This window comes from Zootoca vivipara, chromosome 11 (assembly GCF_965207765.1).
Source record: "Zootoca vivipara chromosome 11, rZooViv2.hap1.1, whole genome shotgun sequence".
In the NCBI taxonomy this organism is placed as follows: domain Eukaryota; kingdom Metazoa; phylum Chordata; class Lepidosauria; order Squamata; family Lacertidae; genus Zootoca; species Zootoca vivipara.
In genome coordinates, this window is record NC_142594.1 from 47,856,157 (window position 1) to 47,876,794 (window position 20,638).

General features: G+C 42.2%; 1 protein-coding gene across 2 annotated transcripts in view; it reads right to left on the bottom strand.

Moving 5' to 3' along the window:
• Positions 1–20,638, bottom strand: part of DPP6 (dipeptidyl peptidase like 6) — a 493,091-nt gene that overhangs the window by 195,486 nt on the left and 276,967 nt on the right. The window contains exon 1 of one of the 2 annotated variants that reach the window (XM_035129463.3): positions 18,633–19,160. The exons of the other annotated variant lie outside the window; for it this stretch is intronic. Within the exon in view, the coding sequence (XP_034985354.1) occupies positions 18,633–18,689 (57 nt within the window). The 5' untranslated portion in view covers positions 18,690–19,160. Of the gene's footprint in view, positions 1–18,632; positions 19,161–20,638 lie in introns of those variants that run through there. 2 annotated transcript variants of the gene reach the window in all.

Sequence of the window (20,638 nt, forward strand, 5' to 3'; positions counted from 1 at the left end):
TTTCTCCCACTCCTAAAACATTTAGCATTCTGCAGCTACAGAGCATGCTCAGTAGTAACTTTAGCTCTTTTTGGCTCTCACTCTTTAGCTCTTTTTGGCTCTCACTCCATTGTAGGTTGAATGAACCAATCTATGCAAGAAATGAACCAAGAAATGAACCAATCTATGCAATCTATACAATGAACCAATCTATGCAAGAAATACATTTTTTGGACACTACTATAAAAATACAGGATGGACGTATAGACACCACCTTATACAGAAAACCAACTGACCGACAAACATATCTACATGCTTCTAGCTACCATCCCAAACATACCAAACAATCCATCGTATACAGCCAGGCCTTACGTTACAACCGCATCTGTTCCAACTCTACAGACAGAGAATCTCACCTAAGAGATCTACAGCAAACCTTTTTAGAACTAAAATATCCACCTGATGAAGTTAAACAACAGATCAACAGAGCCAGACAGATACCTAGAGAGAACCTGCTGCAAGACAGACCCAAAAAAGAAAATAACAGAACACCACTAGTCATCACATACAGCTCCCAAGCTAAAACAGTACAACGCATCATCAGAGATCTACAGCCTCTCCTGGACAATGACCGCTCCCTTTCTCAAGCTCTGGGAGGAAGACCTTTCATTGCCTACAGACAGCCACCCAATCTTAAACAACTCCTCACCCACAATAATACAACCACCAGACTTAACATGGACACTGGTACCAGAGCCTGCAATAAACCCAGATGCCAACTTTGCTGCCACATACACCCAGACAACACCATTACTGGCCCCAACAACATCCAACATACCATCTCAGGACTATTTAATTGCTCATCCTCTAACATTGTGTATGCCATCAAATGCCAACAGTGCCCTTCAGCTCTCTATATTGGACAAACAGGCCAAACCCTACGCCAAAGGATAAATGGACATAAATCTGACATCAGGAACCAGAAGACAGAAAAACCAGTAGGAGAACACTTCAATCTCCCAGGACATTCTATACAAGATCTCAAAGTAGCTGTCTTACTACAAAAGAATTTCAGAAATAGACTGGAAAGAGAAGTTGCTGAATTGCAACTTATCACCAAGCTCAAAACCATGGAGGGACCTGGTTTGAACAGAGATATCGGGTTCTTATCTCATTATACATGATAAGCGATCTTCAGCCATCTCAACCCTTGCTTTTTCATGCAAAACCATTTGCAGTCGTTTGCGGTCATCAACAGCTATCAGTCAGTCAATCACCCATTTCCACCACCCTTCTGAGTGATCCCCCCTCCCCATCCCCACCCCTCCCCACCCCTTCTCTACATAAGTGCCTGGAAACTTCCATTTCACTGTATCTGAAGAAGTGTGCATGCACACGAAAGCTCATACCAAAATAAAAACTTAGTTGGTCTTTAAGGTGCTACTGAAGGAATTTTTTTATTTTACTTCGATCCAGACCAACACGGCTACCTACCTGCCCAGCAGACAGTGAGAAAAATATGCACATATTGTCATGTTCAGGTGATATTCTCTGAAGCCACTTTATTTTATTTTATTGAAAATAATAAATTTACAGCATCTCCCATAGTTCCTGCTTGGTGCTAGAGAACCAAAAGATGATACCTAAAACCTAACCTAAAAGCCAGTGTGGTGTAGTGGTTAAGAGCGGTAGACTCATAATCTGGGGAACTGGGTTCACGTCTCCGCTCCTCCACATGCAGTTGCTGGGTGACCTTGGGCTAGTCACACTTCTCTGAAGTCTCTCAGCCCCACTCACCTCACAGAGTGTTTGTTGTGGGGGAGGAAGGGAAAGGAGAATGTTAGCCACTTTGAAACGACTTAGGGTAGTGATAAAGTGGGATATCAAATCCAAACTCCTCCTCCTCCTCCTCCTCCTCCTCCTCCTCCTCCTCCTCCTCCTCCTCCTCCTCCTCCTCCTCCTCCTCCTCTTCATTCTTACATGCCATCATGTCTGAAGACCTGTTCTATGCACAGAACAACAATTGGCCTGTCTAAATATTAGTCCATATTCTCCTATACTATATGTTTTACAAGGATAATAATAATAATAATAATAATTTATTATTTATACCCCGCCCATCTGGCCGGGTTCCCCCAGCCACTCTGGGCGGCTTCCAAAAAAAACAGAAATTCTAAAATACAGAAATCCATCAAACATTAAAAGCTTCCCTAAACAGGGCTGCCTTGAGATGCCTTCTAAAGGTCTGGTAATTGTTCTCTTTGACCTCTAGTGGGAGGGCATTCCACAGGGTGGGTGCCACTACCGAGAAGGCCCTCTGCCTGGTTCCCTGTAACGGTTCCCTGTAAGGATGTAAGACGCGGGTGGCGCTGTGGGTTAAACCACAGAGCCTAGGGCTTGCCGATTGGAAAGTTGGCGGTTTGAATCCCTGCAACGGGGTGAGTTCCCGTTGCTCAGTCCCTACTCCTGCAAACCTAGCAGTTCAAAAGCACATCAAAGTGCAAGTAGATAAATAGGTACCGCTCCGGCAGGAAGGTAAACAGTGTTTCTGTGCGCTGCTCTGGTTTGCCAGAAGTGGCTTAGTCATGCTGGCCACATGACCCGGAAGCTGTACGCTGGCTCCCTCGGCCAATAAAGCAAGATGAGCGCTGCAACCCCAGAGTCGTCCGTGACTGGACCTAATGGTCAGGGGTCCCTTTACCTTTTAAGACCCCAATTTACATCCCCAGTACTTTCTCTACACTTGGTGAACTTGAATTCCTTGTTTCAGTTTAATGGAAAACTGCAACTCTGAGATTTCAAGAAAATATAGCCAAATTCCTCACATGTAGTCATCAAAACTAGGCCACAGTTATTAAAGTGAAAATGAGTTATCAGAGTCAATATTGTGTGTATTTTTAAAAAACTAATTCTGAATTTTCATGTATTCTGTTGCACTCTTATTTTAAAAGGCACTATATCTGTGCATGCATATTATTCTGCTGTTGCTGTTTCTGCTTCGGTTTTTGATAACCCAGTATTGTAGTTATTGTTTGTAGATTGCATAAATTCATATTGACTGATGGCTGATTGATAATATAGGGTGGCATGCTGATTCAATCACTTTGCAGCTGACCTCTGGATTTGCAGTACTACAGGAATTGCATTAGGGCCAAGATATTTCTTTCTCCCTCCCCACTCTCTTCTTCAACTTCTAATACAAACAACCTGTATTGGGCTAGCTGGTGGAAGAAGGGTCGGGGAGATGCCCAGCGCAATGATGTTACATCTCATATCACTTGGGTATTTTTAGATGTCACAAGGAGGAATAGATAATAATAGCAACAAGAGACAGGAACTGGTAGTAGCACTGTCTCTCTGATAATACCTACTCGGTCCTTTGCAGCAGCAAAGTAAGCTATAACTTGAATGGATATGCCACTTAAATTTGAGTATCTCCATGGATACCAAATCTCCATGAGTTGCAAATATAATGTATAGTAGAAGATTATAACAGATTGCTGAAAGGACTTTGCAAAGTTATATCCTTTTTCTGTTCCTACATTCATCTTTGGCTCTTCAGACATGTAAAACAGAATGTGAACATTTCTTAAATCAGTTGCAATGGTCAAATTAGGAATATTATTAATCCCTAAAACTAATTGTAGCCATATTTACATATTTTCGCTGGGAGAGATCATCAGGGGGTTTGGGCTGGGTGTTCATCAGTATGCGGATGATACCCAGCTCTACCTTACTTTCAAATCAGAACCAGTGAAGGCGGTGAATGTCCTGTGTGAGTGCCTGGAGGCGGTTGGAGGATGGATGGCGGCTAACAGATTGAGGTTGAATCCTGACAAGACAGAAGTACTGTTTGTGGGGGACAGGAGGTGGACAGGTGTGGAGGACTCCCTGGTCCTGAATGGGGTAACTGTGCCCCCGAAGAACCAGGCGCGCAGCCTGGGAGTCATTCTGGACTCACAACTGTCCATGGAGGTGCAGGTCAATTCTGTGTCCAGGGCAGCTATCTATCAGCTCCATCTGGTATGCAGGCTGAGACCCTACCTGCCTGCAGACTGTCTCGCCAGAGTGGTACATGCTCTAGTTATCTCTCGCTTGGACTACTGCAATGCGCTCTATGTGGGGCCACCTTTGAAGGTGACCCAGAAATTACAACTAATCCAGAATGTGGCAGCTAGACTGGTGACTGGGTGCGGCCGCCGAGACCACATAACACCGGTCTTGAAAGATCTACATTGGCTCCCAGTACGTTTCTGAGCACAGTTCAAAGTGTTGGTGCTGACCTTTAAAGCCCTAAATGGCCTCAGTCCAGTATACCTGAAGGAGCGTCTCCACCTCCATCATTCTGCCCGGACACTGAGGTCCAGCACCGAGGGCCTTCTGGCGGTTCTCTCGTTGCGAGAAGCCAAGTTGCAGGGAACCAGGCAGAGGGCTTTCTCGGTAGTGGCGCCCGCCCTGTGGAACACCCTCCCATCAGATGTCAAAGAGAAAAACAACTACCAGACTTTTAGAAGACATCTGAAGGTAGCCCTGTTTAGGGAGGCTTTTAATGTTTAATAGATTACTGTGTTTTATTTTTCTGTTGGAAGCTGCCCAGAGTGGCTGGGGAAACCCAGACAGATGGGCGGGGTATAAATAATTTATTATTATTATTATTATTATTATTATTATTATTATTATTCAATCCTATTTTTGGCAGGGGTATTAAAATGTAAAGATATTGACCAGGAACTCTCAAAGTAATCAAAAATAATTAAATATAGGTGTCGTTTATTGTTAATTTAGCAGTCAGGCACTTTAAAAAATGGTATACTTTGGACAAAATGTTCAGCAGCAACATAAACACTGCAAGGTCACCCACATGTATTCTATCAAGTAGCTTTGGTAGGAAGCAAATAACAGAAAAGTTGAAAGTCATCAGGGCAGGGAATGGAGAAAACCACTCACAGGTTTGCTAGCACACTTGGAACAAATTTATTCCTTTCCTCCACCAAAATTTCTATAAGCAAACATTTTTATTTTTATTTTAAAAAATCAGTATGAGAAAATGCCACAAATATGCAAACATTTATTTTTTTAAAAAAATCAGTATGAGAAAATGCCACAAATATGAGCTGAAAGAAACAAGCATGTCCTCTTGCAGCAAAAGCCAAAATGTTCAGGATTCAGCATGGCAGGCATGTCACTCCACAGTCCCACATTGCCCTTGTCCCACATTGTATGAAATATTTACAATTCCAGTTTGTCTGAGCTGGTAAGCAGAAGGGCAACCTAACTCTCTGGTGTGTAACCCATCCAGCTGCCACTTCCACCCGACAGCAGCTTGTGCTGCACATTGCCCTACGCACATACATTGCTTTCCCCTACATTATTAAACACCAAAACTCTTCCACACCATCTGATACATTACAGTCACACATGATGAGCATCTGCAGGGGGACACAACCAATGGCCCATCCAGACTGATAGCTTCTCTCTAACACTGGCCAGGACCAGGTGTGACATTTAAGGTACACTCTGGCAGGGCACTAAGGGATGTGACTCTAATATTTGCAAAACAATTGCCCTTTTCTTCTTCTTTGATAGTCTAGCATTTAGGGATATTTTGGGCAAAATGTTGAGGAAATCAGCGCCAGCCTCTATGTGTGTATGAGACATGCACACTGAAACATTCAGCCAAATATTTGGATATTATTTTAGTAGGTCCCTAATGGCTTCCCTGCTTTATGAATCTTCAAGAGGCAGCAGGATAACCAGCCACGCCTCTGAGTTATTCAGGTCAGAGATAGTAATTCATATTGCACTAGATTCTTAGTAGAAGAAGCCTGTTCACAGAAGGTGTTTTAACACACACACACCCCTTCCACCTTGTGTCGTGAAAGTTCTAACTAAAAATACAGTATTCTGGAACTTACCATTGTTAGTTTTCTGCCACCAAGTATAAGCATATTTCTGCTCTTAAGCAGAACTTTTACAGAAAGATTTCTAAATATACCCTGGGTTCAGGTCTACCCCCTACCTTCGCAATGTCTGTGGCGTGTTTCTATCCTCATCTGGTATCATTTCTAGATGGGTGAAATTACTTGGTGTTATTATTGATCTTACAGAACTACACCAGTTTCAAGCATTTAGACAAAGAAGGTTTTGTGGTGTTTTTTTGTTGTTGTAAATTTGATAAAAGTAAATAAAGCCAGGTTGGAAAAGACACCAAGCAGTCAACAAGATTCTGGTTCTTATGCTCCATAGTGATAGGAATGTGCTGAACTGGAATATAAGAACTATGACACACAGTTTCTTGCTCCTGTCTGTTTAACAGATAAGAACATAAGAAGGGCCTGCTGGATCAGGCCAATGGCCTATCTAGTCAAGCATCCTGTTCTCATGGTGGCCAAGCAGATGTCTGTGGGAAACCTGCAAGCGGAATTTGAGCACAAAAGCACTCTCCCCTCCTGTGGTTTCCAGAAACTAATCTTCAGAAGAATTACTGCCTCCAACTGTGGAGGCAGAACACAGCTATTATGACTACCAGCCATTGATAGCCCTCTCCTCCATGAATTTGTCTAATCCTCTTTTAAAGCCATCCAGGTCGGTGGCCATCATTGTCTCATGTGGAAGCAAGTTCCACAGTTCAACTGTGTGCTGCATGGAGAAGTGCTTTCTTTTCCTGTCCTAAATCTTCCAACATTCAACTTCATTGGATCTCCAAGGGTCCTAGAGTTACGAGAGAGGGGGAAGATAACACTTCTGTTCTGAAACATTTCATATTTTCAGCCCTGCGGCTTTATGAATAAAGACAATGAGTGTGCAACTACCAGTGATAAAAATAAAGTGTTTGCAGTTCACACCTATAGATCCATCCACCAATGAAATTGTAAAACCACAGTTAAGACACATTAAATTGTGTCATACTTGTTTTCACTTCTATGGCTACTTAAAAGCACAGAGACAGCGTGCATTTACCCCAAATCCATCTTTGGATTTCTCAAAGTACATGTACTAAATCATTTTCACCATTAGAATAAAAACTGAGTTTGCTTTGGTATTTGAAAATGTAGAATGGATTTCCCCAACCTGGTGTCTTCCAGATATTTTAGGCAACTCTCCTAAGTCCCAGTTAACACGGCTGTACTGACTAGGGCTGCTGGAAGTTTTAGCCCCAAATATCTGGAAGCCAGCAGGTTGGAGAAAGCTTTGTTTCTAGCTGGCCCAAGGATATATGACTTGGTTCAGAGGTATGCAAGGTCTCATCTACTTCAGTTGTTCACGATCCTTATCTTCCAGGAACACTCTCTGGCTGACAATTGGAAATGGTGGGCAAATTGTCTCTGAGGGTGCCTTGCCTGCTATTTTTGGTTTTCTGATTCCTCAATCAATACAAACCCAAGATTGCAGTCTGTATTCAAACATATTGGGAAGTAATATCCACAGTGGGACTTGTTTATGAGTGAACGAACATGCACAGAATTGTTCAGCAGAATTTTAAGAACACAAAACAACTGATCTCCTTCAACATAGTTGTCTGATCATAGATAGCAGACTAAATTTTGAGCAGCAACTACCTCTGAAAGACTTTCCCCTCTTACCCGGAAACAGATATGATCAGAACTAACGAATGCATCAGTCTTTATTCTAGATATTTCCTTCCTGCCTGCAAACACTTTTATCCAGTATTTGATTCATGGGCCCATAAAACAAGCACCACTAAGCATGCTGACTACGTACTTATTTACTGCCTTTAAATGACACTGAAGTAAAGATACATATTTGCCAATATAAGATGGTTAAATAAATACTGTACTTTTTAAATGACAACCAGTGTTTCTGAGAGGCTGTTGAGTGTTCAAACAACAATGGTGCGCTGAGAAATGCTCGACCTTTCCTACAGTGAAAGTCAGGAAAAGTCTGTTAATCAATAAACATTTTACTAATGGACAAGCCTTATGTGCTAAATACTTTCAGAGGATATTTCAGTCAATTTCTCCTTGGATTTTATTCCCTGCAAATTCATGACTTGTTTTTTCTTCCCCCTCCCATCTTGCTGCCACTGTGCACATGGCACAATAAAACTTGCCACTATAAAGAAATGTAACCCTAAAGGCTGGCTGTGCAAAACCTTGCATTACACCTCAAGAGGAAAAGACCACAGGAAAGAAACAGACGTAATTCTCCTGAATCTTGTACTGATTAAGCTTTGTCAAGATTAATCTCTAAGCCTTTACTTTCAGAAGATCATCATTCTAAGAAATGACAGCATGTTGAACTTTTTCATTAACCGCACTCGAGTGAAAAAGAAGACCTGATTTTCTAATAGCGTAATAGTTTTTTCTGAAGGGGACTGCAATGTGAATTCCAGTAATATGGGCAGGTCTGGCCCTACTGTAAGGCAGAATGAGGTAACTGCCTCAGGCAGTGGATGGTGGGAGGCAGAGTGGTGGTGGAGGTATGGGAGGACAGAGCTATGGGTGTGCCATGTGACCTGCTCTTTAGCCCCACCCCTGCCCTCAGGTGCGGTGAGCAATGCTGCCCCATCACTAATGTTGAAGTAGGATTCAACTGCTACTCCAGTTGGCTTCTATATGTCTAATGCAGAGGAGGTGGGGCCAATTAGTTTTTCATCTCAGGCAGCGAAATGTCTTGTTCCAGCGCTACAGGGCTTGATAAAGAAATAAAACTGAAACAACAAAAGCTGTTTTACGTATTTATCAATAGGTTTACCACTATGGTGTACCACATCTACTGAAAGGCTAGGAAAGCAGCAGTTGGGCATTTCAGTCATATATGTATACAATACATTGCTGGATGTTGCCTGTTATTGAGGTAGCTTGCTAATATATAAATATATTTAAATTGAATTGTTAATTATAAACAAACCTTGGCTTTTTATCTCACTAATAAATCACTGTCTGATATTCAGAAAAAGTACTCCTATCTACTATTAGCAGTTTTCTTTTTCCAATAAATGTTTTGTTGGTTAACCATGCATTTTTATCAATTAAATACATAGTTTGCATATTAATAAACATTGATTCTGAAGCAAAATATTACTGGAAGAGATGAGAGATAGTTACAAGTCAGGGATTATGCAAAATTAAAGCTATGCTATGGGCTGTGTGTAATAAGCACAGCATGCATTCACAGTCAACTCTACATTCGTTATGGTATTTCTGCAGAACTATATCAACAATAAATCATCCGATAAACTGCATATTCCCTTTTGTCATGTAATAGAGTGGAATAACTCTAAGCATGCGGGCTGAACTTGTGGTGAGGAAGCTCAGTCGAGTCCTATCTTGGTGAGTTCACATGGTGAAAGAGAACAGAGGAGGAAACTTAACTTCCTTCCTTTCAGGGGGTGAGGGGCGGTGACTTGTAGCTGAGTCTAGGAATACAGATCTGTGATCTTAACCCCTTCATGCATTAACTAGCCCTAAGATTGCTAGTCGTGTTTGAATAGAATTTCCCACAAAGTCAAGGGATGAATGTAAATAAGTGCAGTTGTTGTGTCCTTAGATTTCATCTAAGAGGAGGAATAAGGGTGTAAGCACACATTACAAAGGAAACACAGTGCTAGCTTTGGCCCATTAATTTCACTTGGTCTGCTCTGAATAGCTGGGATACAATGTATTGCTCCCAGCCCTGTGTTTTCCTTATGATGCTCATGTTAGCATAGGAAGCCACTTGCAGTGAGAATCACAGGTGATATGAGATCATTATCTCTTTGTCTTCCCACCTGTTCTCCACTACAACCTCTTCCCATCAAGACTAAAGGTTTCACAGAAGAAGTGGGCTTACTTCTGAGCTGAGGAAGAGAGATGTTGTGGGAGAAAGTGTGAGGCACAAAGAGCAGCAGTTGAAAAAGAGTGGAGTTATAAAAAAGGAGAAGGTCAAAGTGAGAGACGATTGAAGCTGGTGGGCAGTGATATGTCAGGCCACGAGAGCAGAAAGATAAGATATTTTCAAAGGAAATCTGAGTTCTGGTGCAGCATCACTATTTATGGCCTTACACTGGCCTATCCTTAATTTCACACACCCCTGTGTAGGAATAGGAAAAATAGAATGAGTGTCTTATCCTTGTCAGTTCTCACTGAACTACATAAACTTGAGTAGTCAATAGTAGTCTAATTATTGCTGTATCATAAAAAATATGACAGCAATATGAAAACATAAAACCATGCGGCAAAACCATAAAAAGTTAAAAGCAAGTTAAAACCAAATGAATTAAAAACAAGGATCAGTAGGCCATTTGTGGATGATGCACTCTTAATTGCCTGCATAGGTGCATAGGCCTGGCAGAAAAGTTTCCAGCAAGCATTTAAATGTTGGCACTGAAGGCGCCTGCTGGATCTCTAATGGCAGGATGTTCCACAGGACTGGCCCGTGACCCTAAAGGCTTCATTGTCAAAGGAGCTCCATCAATTCAGGGAATGGCGAGAAATGTTTCTTGACCAAGTGGCAAAGTCAAGAGAGCACCAAAAACTAAGGAATATGCAACCCTCCCACCACTAAAAATCACATTTAGACTCTGCTTTCTGCAACACTTATTTTATATATTTTTGTACATATTATGGGCAGTTTGCAATGTTGCCTCCCCCTCCTCCTTGCTTTCTGAATGTCAGCATCTCCAGAAGGACATCCAAATCTATGTTCCATAACTACATTAAAACAGAGCCAAAAGTGGGATGTGGGTTTGGCAAAGAAACTTGGTACTCACAAGAAAGGACTCACCTCTGGGAGAGGACAGCCTCGGATTCAAGGCAATATTCAATAGGATCCCTGAGATCATAAGCTGCCAGGAGTGGAGACACTGACTTAGCAATCCTTCTGGGCCACCTACGTCACCTGACTCTAAATCAGATTCTCCTTGGTCTCTCGGCCACATGATTCAGCAAAAACGATGCTAAATTCCTTGGTGTACCACTTGAAACTGCCGGGAGGGGAGTCACAATTTTCGCTGCCTCCTTCCATAAAACTCAGGTCATGTACAAAAACAACATGCACTGTTTATAGGGACTTTTTTGTGTGTGTGGCCATCCCAAAATGCAACCCATCTCATTGGATACATTATTGTACTGAATGGATTGCAACATGTTTTTGCTAGATGCATAGCCGCTGCAGTTTTCCAGGGAACAAATGAATAAATTGATAATTGTAACCCACTGCAATATATGCTCCGAGGTCCTCTGGCTTTTCTAGGGCTGCCATACATCCAGAATGTCCCGGACACAGCCAGGATTCATCCATCAAAAATGGCGTCCGGGCGGATATTTCAAAAATCGGCTGAAATGTCTAGGAAAACTCAGATGTATGGCAGTCCATATCAGAAGTGTTGATTTTTTTTTGGCAATTTCCCTTCAAAAATAGCTTTAAAACATTTCTCTTGTACGGGATTTTGCAGAAAAAGCTAAACAAATTTGCAAAAAAACAAAACAAAAACTCAATAACTTTCGTGTCCGAATTTTCACTTTTTGAAATATGGCAACCCTACTTTCGGCACGCAGCCTTGCCACTTCACGTGGCTTTGTTCTGTTACCACAAAGACAAGAAATGTTCTTTGTTAAGAAGGATAGTAATTTAAATCTCACTTTTTCCACCATACTGGGGAAGAGGGAGAGATGTGTAGCTGCCTTCCATTCCTCTGTTTGTTTAACCTGAACTGTAATATGGGCAATTAGAAGGTAGGAATGAAAACCAACAACCACCAATTTTGCATAGCCTTCTACTAAGACTTTCATTCAGTTCAGTTAGCCTTGCTGGAAAAAGGGGACATGCGTATATTGCTGCCTTAGAACCAGGCCCAGCTGGCAGAAGCAACCCAAGGAATTGCTTGGGACGGCAATATGTTTAAAGGTGCCAACAAAGCACAAAGTGACCAAAAAGTTCATCCTTGGCATTGCAAATATATGTAACAAGCCGTACAGCTACTCAGGGTAGCAAAATGACTTTGGCTGCCCCCTGCTTAGAGCATATGGGATGAAGCTACCAGTTTTTTATTTATTCCACATAAACAGTGCTAATCTTCGCAGGACATTGCTTTTAGTTTTCTTTTTAAAAAAGAAGGGTACTACTAGCTAAACTCCTAAGGGTATACAAAGTTAACAGCTGCCTCCCTGCTTGCTCAAACGCAAGGATGCTCTCAAGCTGTCGAAGACAAATAGGAAATGTGCCCCAGTAAGCATCATCTGTGACAGTGCAAGGGATTAAAATTAAGTGATCAGCCAATAATTACTGCAAGCAACACAGTTTACAGAAAGGGCATACAGTGGCCTCAGCTTCCTGAAAACCATGAGACATGGTACCTGCTAGCTACTTTCAACTGCAGTTTGGTTTGACCAGCAGGAGACACCCCCCAAAATCCATTTCACAATTTAACTTCTTGGTAGGTTCACTGTATTCACAGCAAGGTTCACAGGTTCACAGCAAGATTCTCTCCCTTCACAGTCATTCAACTAAAGAGCCCCAAAGAGGCCTACCGGTAGACAGACACAACGCTGGGCCAGAACTTTCCAGACCCTCCAAGTGTCCCTATTTTCCAGGGGCATCCCTGATTTGGAGAAGCCATCCCAGTTTCTGATTTGATCATGGAATGTCCCACTTTTCCTTAGGATGTCCCTTTTTTCATTGGAGAAATATTGGAGGGTATGGAGTTATCTGACCCATGAGCCGTCTGAAGGCAATTCTGTAAAGGTAAGGGTGTGTTGTTGTTTTTAACATTTAATGTTTTATTATGTCTTTATATATGCTGGAAGTGGAGAGTGGCTGGGGGAACCCAGTAAGATGCGTGAGTTATAAATAGTAAAATTATCATCATTATGTAATGGGACATCCCTATTTTCATCAGAGAAATGTTGGAGGGCATGCCTTCAGTGAGAAGGACTTGTTATGACTGTGTAGATTTTAGGGATGTGTTGAATGTCCCCCATTTCCACAATTGTCAGAGGGACTTGCAATGAATTTCGGCTTCCTTTGGACTAGAGAGCACTGGAGACCTAAGGCATTTTTTAAAAAACATTTGCAAATAAATGTCCAAACAGTGGAAGGGAAGACACACATCAGACACTCCTGCCAGGCAGCAGATGTATGACTTTATATCAGGTCTCCCAGAGAGATGTGTCCCAAAGATGTTTCCGGATTACTCATAGCTCTCTATCTCTCTGTGCTTGCTTCTTCCAAACTGCTCTTCCTTCCTTCTGCACACCCTGATAGCAATCTCCTTGTATCAAGACTCTCCTAATTAGTTCCCATCAGCTAATTATTCTAGGCAATTAGCAACCAATGTTCCTAAGAAAGGCATGATCAGTATGTAGTCTTTACAGGTGTCACTATGGTTTGTGGAAATTGAAAATTCAACACACTAAATGAAAATACATGTCACTATGGTTTGTAGAAATTGAAAATGTCACCAAGGCTTCCTTCCTTCCTTTTTTTAAAGTCAGGGCCTGTGGATTTAGGGTGCCCACAATTCTGCTTTACAATCCTCGATTTGATGGTCTGTCTGGGCCAACTTAAATTTAGGGATAAAGAACTGTAAGGGAGAGCTACAAGTTCCTTGAAGTTGCCCATCAACAGTCACCTGGAGTAAGCAGGCACACATGTCACCTGGTCACAGTATTTTTCATTTTGGTAAGATGTATAGCAATGATGTCTAAATTTGCATCTATATGTATAAATTGAAATATGCAAATGTTATGCAAACATGTGCCCTCTTTTGGTTTCTGCTTTTCGGAATGTGGGTTTTTAACTTGCTGGCCTGGTTTGTACATAATACTAAACTATAGTTAGTCATTGTCATTGACCATGCCTCGCAGTGTGTGTGGCAGAGGCAGGGGATCAGGGAGCTGACCCAGAAGAGGGGATCAGTGATTAAGTGGTATTATGCCTCCCACAAAGCAAGAGCCAGGGAAGGAGGCAGAGTCAGGGCAGACCAAGGCTGAGCAAGGTGTGCAGGATGTGGTGGATGAAGAAGGGATGGGTCAGGTCGGGGATGGGTTAGCAGATTCTGAAACTTCCAACACCTGACTATCTCCTAGAACCAGGAGGGACTTGAAAATGGAAGAGCAGCAATGACTTCCATGCAGGAGAAGTCAGAGGAGGGTACATAAGCCGGAGGAGGGGAGCCCCCCCCCATTGATGCAACTGCTCCATAGGGATCCATAGGGCTCAGACCTGTGGACCGATGCCTAGAGGCTAGAAGCGCATGTATCCAGAGCATTGTGGAAGCTGCTGTGTTTCTCTTGCCAACAAAGAGTTAACTAGACGTGTGCCTTCCTTATCTTGGACATGCTATGACAGTCGTGTGCATGAGACCTCTGCACTCCCTCCCCCTCTCCAGCACAGTCATAAGGAGATCAGAAGCTTTTGCTTTCACCTTCAGCTAACCATGGTTACACATTATGTCTTAACCAAGTTGACATTCACCACCGGCCAACCCGTGGAGTCCAGGGAACATACACTGACAACTGACATACATTTTCTTTTATGGACAGCAGGTCTGGGTATTTCATGGGTTGTGCAAAAGATCAATTCTATGGGTTAGTGAAAAATGGAGTGGAAAAGGCCATCCCATCCCATCAAAAGTCCTGAGGAAAGAAACTCTGCCTTCAGTGTGTTCCTCATATTTTTCCAGCAATGCAATCTGCTTTGCATGCAGCATGATGAGACATTCACCTCTAAATTCTGAGGTCACTTACACTTGTGTAAGCCCTACTGATTTCACTTGGATGACTGTTGTATAGAGAGGGCTTTGCGTGACCAGACAATGGGGTTATGGGGCTCTTAATGTTCTGCCTGAGTTAAGAACAAGAAAACTGCAGATCAGCAAAGGTTTAAACTATCAGGCATGTTTAATTAAACTAGTGGCCTGAGTCATCTGGAGCTGAAACTCCAGATCTTTACATTTCAATGCATAACCTCATGTTTAACTACTAAGACAGATCAAGGGTTTTTATGCAAAAGCATTTGGAGAATTAAGAAGGACAATATAATCACACCACCCCCTTGGCGCTACTTACCGCCCATTTTTAGTTTCCTTTTTGTATTGCAGAAAACCCAATTATACTTTAGCTAACTGTAATGCCTTAGTCCAAAAGTAATGCCATGATGGGGAATGCAAAAAGGGAAATGCTCACAATGTCTTATAGCAGAGGCTTCTAATATAGGCGTAATCTTCAGCACAGTTACAGAAGTGCTTCCATTGCATGACAGCCAATTTCTTCTCAATTAATTTCTAAGGGGAGTGCCATTAGTCTAATACCAGATCTACCCTCCTCCCGATCACAAGCACAAATCCACCTGAAAACATTGAACTGTAGAGCACCACAAATGACTTCTAAAGTATAATACCATTCAAAGTATTTTTTTAGAAAAAAATCTTTGCTTTTTTCATGAAGGGGGGAATATCCCAGAAGGAAGATATGTGAATACTGTACTGGGAAATGGGGCTCTCAACTCTTACTAAGGGCTAATGCTTAGTTTATTTATGTTTGACATAATTATGTGAAAGTAACATCATAGCTGAGAGAGTATAACTATCGGTACTTTTACTTGGAACATTACAGCACAATTTCTCAATTGCTCAGTAAATAATTTTTGTTTAAGAATCTCAACAGCACCTCTCTTTTGCATCCAAATCCCATCCATGTTTACTTGGAAGTAAATCTCAACAATTTCAATAGGACTTCCAAGTAAAGTAGTAGTAGTAGTAGTAGTAATAATAATTTATTAATATTTTAATTGTTTATACCCCACCCATTTGGCTGGGTTTCCCCAGCCACTCTGGACGGCCTCCAGCAAAAATATAAAAAATAATAATAAATGTGAGACATTAAAATAATGCACAGGGTTGCAGTCTGAGTCTGGGAGTGAGTCGTTGCCAGATCCGCCCTTACAGAAATACAGTTTTTGGTTTGTTTAGAAATATAGAGAGACCAGCTTCCTTTATATAAGAGCAGCAACTTACATAAAGGAGTGGGGGTTGGCTGCCTATTTCTTAAACCAGGACTCTTACAAGAAGGCCTACACACCATTTCACTGCCATGGAAACAGGATGAGCTATCTCAAGGATTGGACCAACTCCTGCTTCCTGTTAGCATATGGAAGCTTTGCACAGACACAGAATTCTTCAGCGTGTATAACAGAAATGAGGCATTTAAATCTAAAGTGAAGGGCACACAGGCAAAGTCCATGAATGATGCAAATGTTATTTCATTTCAGTCACTTTAGGTGGCAGCTTATTCACAAAGCTTTTAGCAGTAGGAGAGAGGGCCCATTAACCAGCAGGAGGTTAAAGAAATGTTGCAAAACAAAAACAAAAACAAAACCTCACAGCCCAAGGCCTTTTGTTGACAAAAAATAAATAAATCTTAATTTCAAGATTTTCAGCATGCTTGATCTAACAGCAAGCCTGATGTAAAAAAGAAACAATATTTTAAAAGAGAGCAAAAAAAGTCAATGGAAGTTTTGTTTGTTTGTTTAAATGAAAAGTGGAGTTTCAGAGAAACAAAAGTGTGGCAGGGATGGTGGAGGAGGAGGATTGCTTCCCACTTAAGCAGAAAAGCTGATAAAGCTTCTTGCTTCAATAAAATGTCACCCTGAAAAGGCAGGTCCTTGTGTGCTATTTCTGATTGCACTGCACCTAATGAGGATCCAACCATCTGCCTTTCCTGCCTACCTTCAAATACAGACACATACCGGTACATTTGAGGGAGAAATAGATAGATAGATAGATAGATAGATAGAGAGAGAGAGAGAGAGAGAGAGAGAGAGAGAGAGAGAAATAAAAGATTGCAACTCTCAGCATATCACCAGAAGAAAACTATGTTAAGAATTAATATGTGTCTGGGGAGATCTATTTTAATTAGTCCCCTTTGCTATCCTTCTCAATGACTAAAGCAGCATTGTAATCTCAGTGACAAACTGCTGGTTCAGACGTAACACTAAACTATGTTTTAGCATTACAAGAGTGAGCTGCAATGAGCCTGGGGCTTATGTGCCTCCCCCCCCCCCGCACGCCTCTCAAGGAAGAGTTTGTAAACTTAGACATCCGTTTTAAATTAACTGCAATTTGTGAACCCAGACAAAGAAAGCATGGCTTAATCTTAATGCTGATTAATTGAAGCAAGCCAACTTCAAGCCATAGCTTCTGAAGCTGGCTTATTTCAACAAACCGTAGTTAAAGGTAACCACAGTTCAGACTTTGGATGACATGTCAAACTGGTTAACCTAAAATGGAAATGGATGCTTCTGATCCCTTTGCAGCTGCACAGGAGAGGGGAGGGGGAGCATGCAAAACCATGGGACTAGGCTTCAGGTTCCACCATCTTGGTGCTAAACCATGGTTTATGCTTTACATCTGAACATGGTCAGTGAAAATGTAAGAATGTGAAACCTGGAACAGATGGGTTAATCCTTCAGTTTCCAAGTGGAGAATCTGCCAAATGTGAACACAGGGAGGGGCGGCAGGGCTTTTGTTGGGGGAGGAGAGGAAACACTACTCTGTTTTGCTGCTGTATTGAAGGCCCCTCTGAAATGTTTGCAACATTCAGCTGCATCTCAGGTGTCTTCGCAATCTTTTCCTATATGTCAGCTATCCTTACCCTTGCCTATTACTCAGGACCAATGAAGTGGCTGTTGCTTTACCAGCAGTGAAAGTTGTTTCAATTGAGTCAAGAAGTCAAGCTGAGAAATATTCATTTCATGAACTGGACCAGAAAAAAACAATCATCCATCTGCTGGTACAGGTATATGGAGGTGATTCTTAGGTCTGACGACTTCTTCTTCTTTAACTGGCCTTTCTCCTGTGCATTTAACAATGACCCAGGCACACACAAATTAAGCAGCTGGCATGAAGCTAAATAGCAAAGGGGAGGGAGGAGAAGCTTCACCTGCTAAATTCCAGTGTGTCAGGGTTGCTGTATATATACATGAGGAGCCAGGGAGTGGGGATGTGGCAACCCTGCTAAGTGTATGAAGGCAAATACAGAATGTAGGGAGGTGTTCAGGATGGCTTAAACATTCTGTGATTTCCCATTAAGAAAAGTTGAATTAAATTTGGACCATGACTGGAACAGGGCATCTCTATAGCTGCTCACACTTCATTCTTGAACAAAAACAACAATGCTAGGTGGTGGTTTTACAGGTGCAAGGAATGTATGGGAAACCGGCTTTCGTTAGTCCAGGCACAACTTGGAGGAAAGGAGAAATAAAGTAATTAGGACGTCTACCCTTGTTAGCAAGCTGCAGATGCAGAACTGGGTTGATTCTAACAGGAAGAGACCCTCTCCCCACCCTTTGTCCCGCCTGGCAGTGTACAGTTAAACACAAAACACCCAGTAAGGTCCTGCACAAAATGCTCCTGCTCTACACATAACATGGGGCTAGAGGCATCATATTAACACACACAAACACACGAAAGCTCATACCAAAATAAAAACTTAGTTGGTCTTTAAGGTGCTACTGAAGGAATTGTTTTATTTTACACACACACACACACATTTATAGAGAATAGGCACATAAAAGAATAAGTAGAAAACAGCACTGGCTTGGTGACTTGTATAGAAACATTAGTCACCCACTGCCATAAATGAAAAGCTAGCAAGCAAGCAATGCAAGAGGCATACAAATCTCTACGCTGCTCAAAAGAAAGTCAACAGCATTACCTGTTCTTGTTGCTGGACTGATTTCCCTGAAGCACTTTGCTCCTTAGCTGTTGTCATGTTCACCTACTTGTGCCCACTGCAGTGGCAAACAGGATTTCACAGGTCTGTGTGTATGTGGTTGCTTGAGTGTGTGTGCATGAGAAAGAGAGAAAGAGAGAATGTGTGTGCGTGTGTGCGTTCAACTGTGCAAGTGTTTCGAGTCACAAAAGCTAAAGGAATACAGATGAGTAACTAGCCCATCACTTAATCACCAGCTGAGAGAGCGGCTCTCCTCTCCTTCCCAATTAAAAATTTAATACCACCAAAATATATACCACCCTTAATCTCAACCCCCTTCTCTCTTTCTCTGTTCTTTCTGCCTCTAAAATTTAAATGAGGAGAGCGAAAGAGGAGAAAGGAGGATGCTGAGAAGGCTTCTTCAATTAGCAACAGCCTCCGCAATCGTCACAGAAACAATAACTGCTTGGCAACCAGGAACTGGCAGCTCGGAGCTAGAAGACCGCGATGTGGTACTCCTCTCTCTCTCTCCCCCCCCCCCCTCCACAGCCAGTTGAGGACTGGAGCTGCGCATGCTCCCGGTTAGCATTGTAGCAGAAATGTGCAGGGGATAGCTCCAGCAGCCAATTTAAACTCCCAGCATTTGCAATAAGGAATCAATAGGGACAAATGCTGAGCAGGCACCTCAGATAAGCTGCCCCATTATTACGCTCATTCACTCACTCTCAAGCCTGATCACACAGAACAAGCAGCTGTGCTGTGGCTCCTTTTTAAGAAGCCACATGGAGTGTACTCCGTGGAGTGATCCGTTTGTGTGCACCCAGCTGTTTTCACCTTGCCACTAGTCAGAGCACATGTTACAGTTCCCCACAGGGGTCACTCACACAGTAGCAATGCCATTTTCAATGACCTCCTTGTGGTAAGCATTACATGCGCTGTGGACCACTGTGTGAACTACCATGCACAGCACAGGATGATTAATCAGAAAAGCAACAAGGGGGAAAAAAAACCCTATCTAACTTCTTAAAGATTTTTGTAAAAATAGCAACAGAACAAGTCCTCCCTTTCAAAACAGTCATGTGCATAAAGTTAAGCCAATTTACTTTGGATTAATAAACACAGAACTGCTATGTACTATTTTGTATTCGTGACAATTAGTAGAGAGAAGAATCTCCATGAAACCAATAAGCATGCATTGGAAGTGCCCAAATAATACCCACACTTCTATTTCATTGCTATTGCAAAAAAAGGAGATGGATAAAGGACGTCTCCAAGAACTTAATATAAGCCAAGGTCCAGGACCAGAATCAATGACAAATAACAAGGGGGGAAAGAGTTACACATCTCCTTTCCCCTTACTTATCTTCTGGTTCTCAAACACTTTTCTTTTATTAAACAGATAATGTAAATAATCACACAACTGAGTGTCATATGCAGCTTGAACCTGAATACAGTAGCTATATTATTATGTTTGGCAAATTCCACCCTGTCCTCCTCAGCTAGAACTGTAAATTTGCTGGTGAGGGCAATTCATTTCCAGGAAAGATGCACATTCTTGCAACACCGCTTTGGAATTATAGTTCAAGGAAAGGGAACACTGCACCCTGTCTAAGGTAACCATCTGACACTCCCTTTTCTGCCACGTACAACATGGCCACTTCCGGGGGCAGAGCATCAGCAGTAGTGTCCCTCGTCAGACAAGTGGTGTTAGCTGCCTAAAGGAGACACCAGCAATTTCTGTGGATTTTTTCCAGGTAAAAGACAGTGTGAGTTACAGTGTGAGGGATGGAAGTGGAGATTGAATTGTGAAGACTATGCTGTGGTTGTTGGACTGGCATGGTGTTTGAGTGCACAAAAGAAATTGTGGGTGGCATCATAGGGTTGCCACAAACCACTGTTTTGTAGTCAGTCAGTACCTGCATCTCTAGCTGTCATGGCCCTGGCCTTAAGCTCAGAGTTGTTGCAGGAGGTACTGGCCTCCGGGGCTTCTGTACTACCAGCTGGAGAAT